The sequence below is a fragment of the Cannabis sativa genome, chromosome X (assembly GCF_029168945.1).
Source record: "Cannabis sativa cultivar Pink pepper isolate KNU-18-1 chromosome X, ASM2916894v1, whole genome shotgun sequence".
Classification (NCBI taxonomy): Eukaryota; Viridiplantae; Streptophyta; class Magnoliopsida; order Rosales; family Cannabaceae; genus Cannabis; species Cannabis sativa.
The window spans coordinates 50,472,048-50,479,061 of record NC_083610.1 but is presented as its reverse complement, the minus strand read 5'-3'; the positions used below and the strand labels follow the sequence as shown (position 1 = coordinate 50,479,061).

General features: G+C 39.8%; 1 protein-coding gene and 1 non-coding gene across 2 annotated transcripts; one reads left to right on the top strand and one right to left on the bottom strand.

Annotated features, from left to right (window-relative positions):
* Window positions 1–4,908: 4,908 nt before the first annotated feature.
* Window positions 4,909–6,795, bottom strand: LOC133032265 (uncharacterized). The gene has a single exon (XM_061106145.1). It carries the CDS (start codon window positions 6,793–6,795, stop codon window positions 4,909–4,911), a length of 1,887 nt encoding a protein of 628 aa, XP_060962128.1.
* LOC115721482 (small nucleolar RNA R71) lies at window positions 6,176–6,282 on the top strand. The gene has a single exon (XR_004012503.2). It is a non-coding gene; the product is annotated as a small nucleolar RNA R71 (small nucleolar RNA).
* Window positions 6,796–7,014: the final 219 nt, after the last annotated feature.

Genomic DNA, 7,014 nt, shown 5'->3' with positions numbered 1-7,014 from the left:
AATTAAATTAAGTTAAATATATCTAATTGAAATAACTTTACAATTAAAACAAATGAAAATATTTAATTAAATTAATTTTATATACATAATTAAAGGTGTCAAATGTATAAATTTAAGCTCTAATCATAACCCCCAACTAGCTTATTGCTAGTCTCTAGCAATTCAAGCGAACAAAAATAATGTCAATAAAATATTTTCTTAGTCAAAAGTTTTAAAAAAAAATAGCACAAATATTCAAGCAAAATATTAGTAACAAGCCAATAAGAACTACACAAAATTATCTTAAATAAATCTAGAGTTGTGAGTGTGTGGACCAAACCTGAACCTTCTTACCACAAACCATAACACATAGATGCTTTCGAAAAATACACCAAGTAAAAGTCTCAACTCCATTTGCCTCACAAGTATTGAAAATATTTATTCATGGCTAAGGATTTCACTCATGGAGTTGGAAATTGAAAAGTGAGCACTCGAAAATGATAGATTAATTTAGGACAACATTTGAATAAATATTGAAACGAAGATAGATTATGAATTATTTGGACAAACCACCATAAGAGTACCACAAACCAGCTTTTCGAGATTTTTAAACAAAAATAGACAATCTTTTACATTTATTCTAGGAGCCAAAATAAATAAAAAAAATGAAATACTACAAACTTTTTTTTCTTTTCTATTTTTTTTTAAACAAGAGGCAACATGTTAGACAAATGGATAGAAATGTTGCTCTTGCAATTTTTTTTTTTTTTTTTTTTTTTGAACAAGAGGCAACATGTTGGATATAATGATGGAAATGTTGCTCTTGTTGTTTTTTTTTTTTTTTTTTTTTTTTTTGTTTTGCACATAAAGAAAATAATTACAAAAAGGCTCCTTAATAAGATTTGTCTATAAAAATTATCCCTTAAAGCAACATCCAATCAAACCCTAGTACCATGTCCAAAATAATTATAATCATTTCTAAGAATCAATAAAAATTCAAAAGTTATTTTCTCAAATCTCGCCACTCACAAAAATATAAACACTTAAACTTGGTAGCTTTTCTAAGCAAATATGTGCTAACAATCTTCTTACCACAAAGTTTGGCATGTGCAATTTGTAACTCTAGAAAAATTCTAAGTAACAAAGATAGTAAAAATTGGCTTGAAAATAACATTTTACAAGAATAAATGAGTAATTTTTTTGAAAAATTTGACCATGAAAATATTAATATGACAAAAATTAAGAAACATGCTTGAATATGCTCACCACCCCCAACTAAAATAAGACAGTGTCCTCAATGTCTAAAGATATAAAAATTAAAAGAATAGGGAAAGAGAACACCTGGAGAGCAAGCAACCATGGATAGCAGCGATATTGATCCTCTAAAAACATAAAAACTGAAAGAAAAAAATGATAACAAATAACAAAATAAGATGACAAAGATAAAAGGAAAAAAAGAACAAACCTGTGTACAAGATCGGGAAAGCACTACTCAAGGCTTGTAAACCGGAGCCACGAGGATATCCTCGACAGGCTGGGGCACCCTCTCTACGTAGTGTTTTAGTCTTTGGCCATTCACTTTGAATTTTCTCCCATCGGTTGGGTCTTCGACCTCAACAACACCGTGGGGGAAAACAGTTTTTACAACATACGGCCCAGTCCACCGGGATCTCAGTTTCCCAGGGTGGAGATGCAGGCGAGTGTCATAAAGATGAACTCGCTGATTTGGCTCAAATTCTTTTCTCAGGATCTGCTTGTCATGAGCCGCTTTTAATTTAGCCTTGTAGATCCTAGAGTTATCATAAGCATCATTCCGTAGCTCCTCAATTTCTGACAATTGAAGCTTACGATTAAGGCCCGCCGCGTTGAGATCAGAATTTAGGCTTTTTACAGCCCAGTATGCTTTATGTTCCAGTTCAACAGGGAGATGGCAGGCCTTTCCATATACTAGTCTGTAAGGAGACATGCCTAGCTGAGTTTTGTAAGCAGTGCGGTAGGCCCAGAGAGCATCGAGAAGTCGGGAGGACCAATCTTTGCGGTCAGGGTTAACCGTCTTTTCTAAAATTTGCTTAATTTCACGATTAGCTAACTCAGCTTGGCCATTTGTCTGTGGGTGATAAGGCAATGCAACCTTGTGAAGTACACCATACTTTTGCATCAAATGCTCAAAAGAGTGGTTGCAGAAATGGGTGCCTTGATCACTGATGATAGCTCGTGGTGTGCCAAAACGAGATAACACATTTTCTTTTAAGAATTTCACAACAGTTGTGTTATCTGCATTTCGACATGGCACGGCTTCAACCCACTTGGAGACATAGTCTATGGCGAGGAGAATGTAAAGGTAACCAGAAGAAGGTGGGAACGGTCCCATAAAATCAATTCCCCAACAGTCGAATATTTCTATTACGAGCATTGGGTTCAATGGCATCATGTGTCGTCGGGATAGCGCACCTAGTTTCTGGCACCTTTCACAAGATCGACAGAAATTGTTAGTGTCTTTGAACAAAGTGGGCCAGTATAGACCACACTGTAAGATTTTTGCAGCAGTCTTTTTCATAGAAAAATGACCACCACATGCTTCGTTGTGGCAAAAGTTCAAGACACTAAAAATTTCATCATCTGGAATGCAACGTCTCATAATTTGGTCGGGGCAGTACTTGAAAAGATATGGATCATCCCAGTAAAAGTTACGGACCTCGACCAAAAATTTACGTTTATCCTGTGCATTCCAGGAAGCAGGAAGCTCACCAATCACTAAGTAATTAACAATATGAGCGTACCATGGTAACTTAGTGATGGTGTAGAGATGTTCATCAGGGAAGTCATCTCGGATAGCAGGGCCATCAGCGGAATCAGAAAACTCTAGACGAGATAGGTGGTCCGCTACCACATTTTCAACTCCTTTCTTATCCTTTATGGTCAAGTCAAATTCCTGTAATAGAAGGATCCACCTAATTAAGCGTGCCTTAGCATCCTTTTTGGAAAGGAGGTACTTAAGAGCAGAGTGGTCGGTGAAGACCGTGATAGGGGAACCGATCAGGTAGGAACGAAACTTGTCAAGTGCGAATACTACGGCAAGCAACTCTTTCTCAGTAGTAGAATAGTTCATTTGAGCACTATTAAGAGTTCTACTTGCATAGTATACGACGAAGGGCTTCCCTTCCCTTCGTTGACCAAGGACGGCCCCTATAGCGTAATTGCTAGCATCACACATGATCTCGAATGGCAAGTTCCAATCAGGTGGTTGAATGATAGGGGCGGAAGTGAGTTTGGTGACAAGTGTTTGGAAGGATTCCTCACACTCGGGTGTCCAGTTAAACACCACATCTTTTGCCAGGAGGTTTGACAAAGGTCGAGCTATCGTCGAAAAATTCTGGATGAACCTCCTATAGAATCCAGCATGCCCAAGAAAGGATCGAACATCCTTAACAGTCTTGGGGGCGGGCAGCTTTGATATGAGTTCAATCTTGGATTGATCAACCTCAATTCCTCGTTGTGAAACAATATGCCCCAAGACTATGCCAGATGGCACCATGAAATGACACTTCTCCCAATTGAGTACTAAGCCTTTCTCTTTGCATCGTTTAAGCACAGATTCCAAATTGAGAAGGCTTGATTCAAATGAATCACCAAAGACTGTCAAATCATCCATATATACTTCCATACAATTCTCGATCATATCGCTAAAGATACTCATCATGCAGCGCTGGAAGGTGGCTGGAGCATTACACAGGCCAAATGGCATACGCCGGAAGGCATAGGTACCAAAAGGACAAGTGAATGTGGTCTTTTCCTGATCTTCTAAAGCAATTTCGATTTGGTAGTACCCCGAATAACCATCGAGAAAGCTGTAGAAAGGATGACCTGCCACACGTTCCAAGATTTGATCGATGAATGGAAGTGGGAAATGGTCTTTACAGGTGGCGGCATTTAATTTTCTATAATCAATGCACATGCGCCAACCTGTTGTGACCTTGGTAGGGATGAGTTCTCCCTTATCATTTGGTACAACTGTTACTCCCGATTTCTTGGGAACAACCTGAGTTGGGCTAACCCACTTACTGTCGGCAACAGGATAAAGTATCCCGTAATCCAGAAGCTTCAAGATTTCTGTCTTTACCACTTCCTTCATTGGTGGGTTTAATCTCCTTTGAGGATCACGTCGTGGTATGGCCCCGTCTTCCAATTTAATGTGATGGGAGCAAATCAAGGGACTAATCCCTTTAATGTCAGCTAACGTCCAACCAATTGCTCCTCTTTGCTCTGTGAGCACGTTGATAAGTTGTTGCTCTTGAGTTGCATTAAGGGTGGAGGATATGATGACAGGGAAAGTGTTGTTTGCTCCCAAGAAGACATGCTTAAGTTCCTTAGGAAGTTGAGCCAAGTTTGGTTGAGGAGCTTGTACAGTGGATGGTTTTGGTGTTTCCCTATCTTGAGGAAGTCCCTCGAAGATTGGATTCCAAAACATGTTTCTTTTGGTCGGTAATTGATTGATGACTTCAGGGTTGATTTCAGTATTACCCGACTCAGAAATCTCAGAAATTTCAAAGAGGTCATTGAGATGAGTGGAAGTGTATTGTGCTTCTACCTCTTCTGAAATAAGTGTATCGATCAGAAATGATTGGAAACACTCATCGTTATCAGGTGGTTGTTTACCAATGTTGAAAACATTCACCTCTAGAGTCATGTTCCCAAAAGAGATTTTCATGAGACCATTCCTACAATTGATGAGTGCATTTCTTTGTTGCGAGGAATGGTCGTTCGAGAATGATGGGAATTTTGGACTCTAAGTTGACTTCAGATTGAGTGTCCAAGATGAGAAAATCCACAGGGTAATAGAATTTATCAATTTGAATCAAGACATCTTCAACTATTCCCCGAGGTTTCTTAACTGATCGATCGGCCAATTGTAGCACCACAGATGTGGGCTTAAGTTCTCCTAGGCCTAGTTGCAAGTATATGGAATAAGGCATGAGATTTACACTTGCACCTAAGTCCAGGAGGGCTTGGCCAAATTCTGTTCCCTATTTGACATGAAATGGTGGGACAACCCGGAACTTTGTATTTAAGCGGTGTCTTGCAGTCGATCACCGCACTAGCTTGTTCTGCCAAGAATGCAGTTTTCTTGACATGGTGCTTCCTTTTGATAGTGCATAGATCCTTGATAACTTTGGCATAAGCCGGTACTTGCTTGATTACATGAAGTAATGGCAGGTTAACCTTAACTTGTGTCAAAAAGTCAAGGATCTCACTATGACTTTCCAGTACCTTTCCAGTGGATTTCAAAGCCTGAGGAAAGGGCACCTTTACTGGAAGGTTCTGTGGCACATCAGCATCTGGAGCGGGCATTGGTACACTAGTGGTCTTGGGTAATGGTGATACCGTACTTTGGCCACTTCGGGTAGTAATAGCATTAACCCCTTTGAGATTAGACTCTGAAGGAGCGGAGGTTTGTGCCATATGTTGCCCTTTGGGAGTGATTAGAGGCTGAGCGGGAAGCTTACCACGCTCTTGAATGACTGAAGAATCATTTAACTTTGTTATTTGAATCTTTATGTCCTTCAATTCCTCTATCACCTGAGTGAAATAAGTCCTGAACTCTAGTTGAGATTCTGCGAGAATTTTCATGGAACTCTCAAGAGAATTCTTTTGTTGATCAGGCCTCCATTGGCTCCCAGATGCTTGATTTTGACTTGTATCCTTCCAACTGAAATTGGGATGGTTACGCCAACCAGGATTGTATGTGTTGGAGTAGGCATTATAAGGCTTCTTATAATCCCCTAAGGCATTACACTGTTCCTCATCTCCTCCCCTTAACATACTAAGACTAGGGCACTCTTGTGGTTGATGATCAGTCCCTCCACAAATGAAACATGGTTCTTGCTTTTCCACTTTTGCAGCCATCCGGAGGTGCTTTACCTTCTTGAGTTTTGAAAGCCTCAAATTGTTTTTCAAAGCTTCAAGTTGAGCTTTCACACTGTCCTCCTCCTTCAATTGGTAGACTCCGGCTGTTCGTGGCTTGTCTGTAGGACTTGGCGCACTCCATGTGTATGATTTTTCAGAAATTTCTTCAAGATATTCCAAAGCTTCTTCGGGATCTTTACGTAGGAAGTCGCCATTGCACATCATTTGTACGAATTGTCTTTTGTCTACTGTGAGACCGTCATAGAAATAGGCGACAAGACGCCAACTTTCGTATCCATGATGTGGGCACTGGCCCATCAAATCTTTAAACCTCTCCCAGACCTGATGAAACGTTTCATGGTCCTTTTGGGTGAAGGTAGAGATTTGCCTCTTAAGGCTGCTAGTCTTATGGGGTGGGAAAAATTTAGAGAAAAATGCTTTTGTCATTTCGTCCCAAGTCCCAATAGACCTTGGCCTTAAGGAATACAACCAGCTTTTGGCTTTATCCTTGAGTGAGAAAGGAAAGAACTTCAATCTCACCAAGTTAATGATGTCAGCTTGGTTGTTGAATGTGGCCACCACCTCTTCGAAGGCCTGAATATGCACATATGGACTCTCATTTTCCATAGCATGAAAGGTTGGTAAAAGTTGAATCATGCCAGGTTTGAAATCGAAGTTGGGCATATTCATGGGATACATTATGCATGAAGGTGTGGCCGTACGCGTAGGATGTAGATAATCCTGTAGCGTTCTTGGTTGGATTTCCTGTTGTTGAGCCATCATTGGAAGTGCAGGAAGTATGGGTGATGGTGGTGAATGAGAACGAGTGGAAGAAGACGATTTAGGAGTGTTTTCTAAAATTTCAATTTGTTGTTTTACAAATCTCCCTAATTTGTCTCTATTTCGTGACATTCACTTTTTTTTTGTGTGTATTTTCACTTGTTAAATAATGTAAATTACAACTATGTAATAATGCAAGGGTATTCACACAAGATATTCCCAGGCCGATTGGGAAGGTTGCCAAGGTACCGCTTCGTCCCACACTTTTACTAGAACTCCTCGGGGTTGCTAGAAAGTGTAGAGGGTACTCTATCACAAACCTTTAAAGCCAATCTTTCTTAGACAGAATGA

Bases quoted from the DNA above. Each gene is read 5' to 3' on its own strand.
- LOC133032265 (XM_061106145.1), bottom strand. From the start codon at position 6,795: ATGTCACGAAATAGAGACAAATTAGGGAGATTTGTAAAACAACAAATT.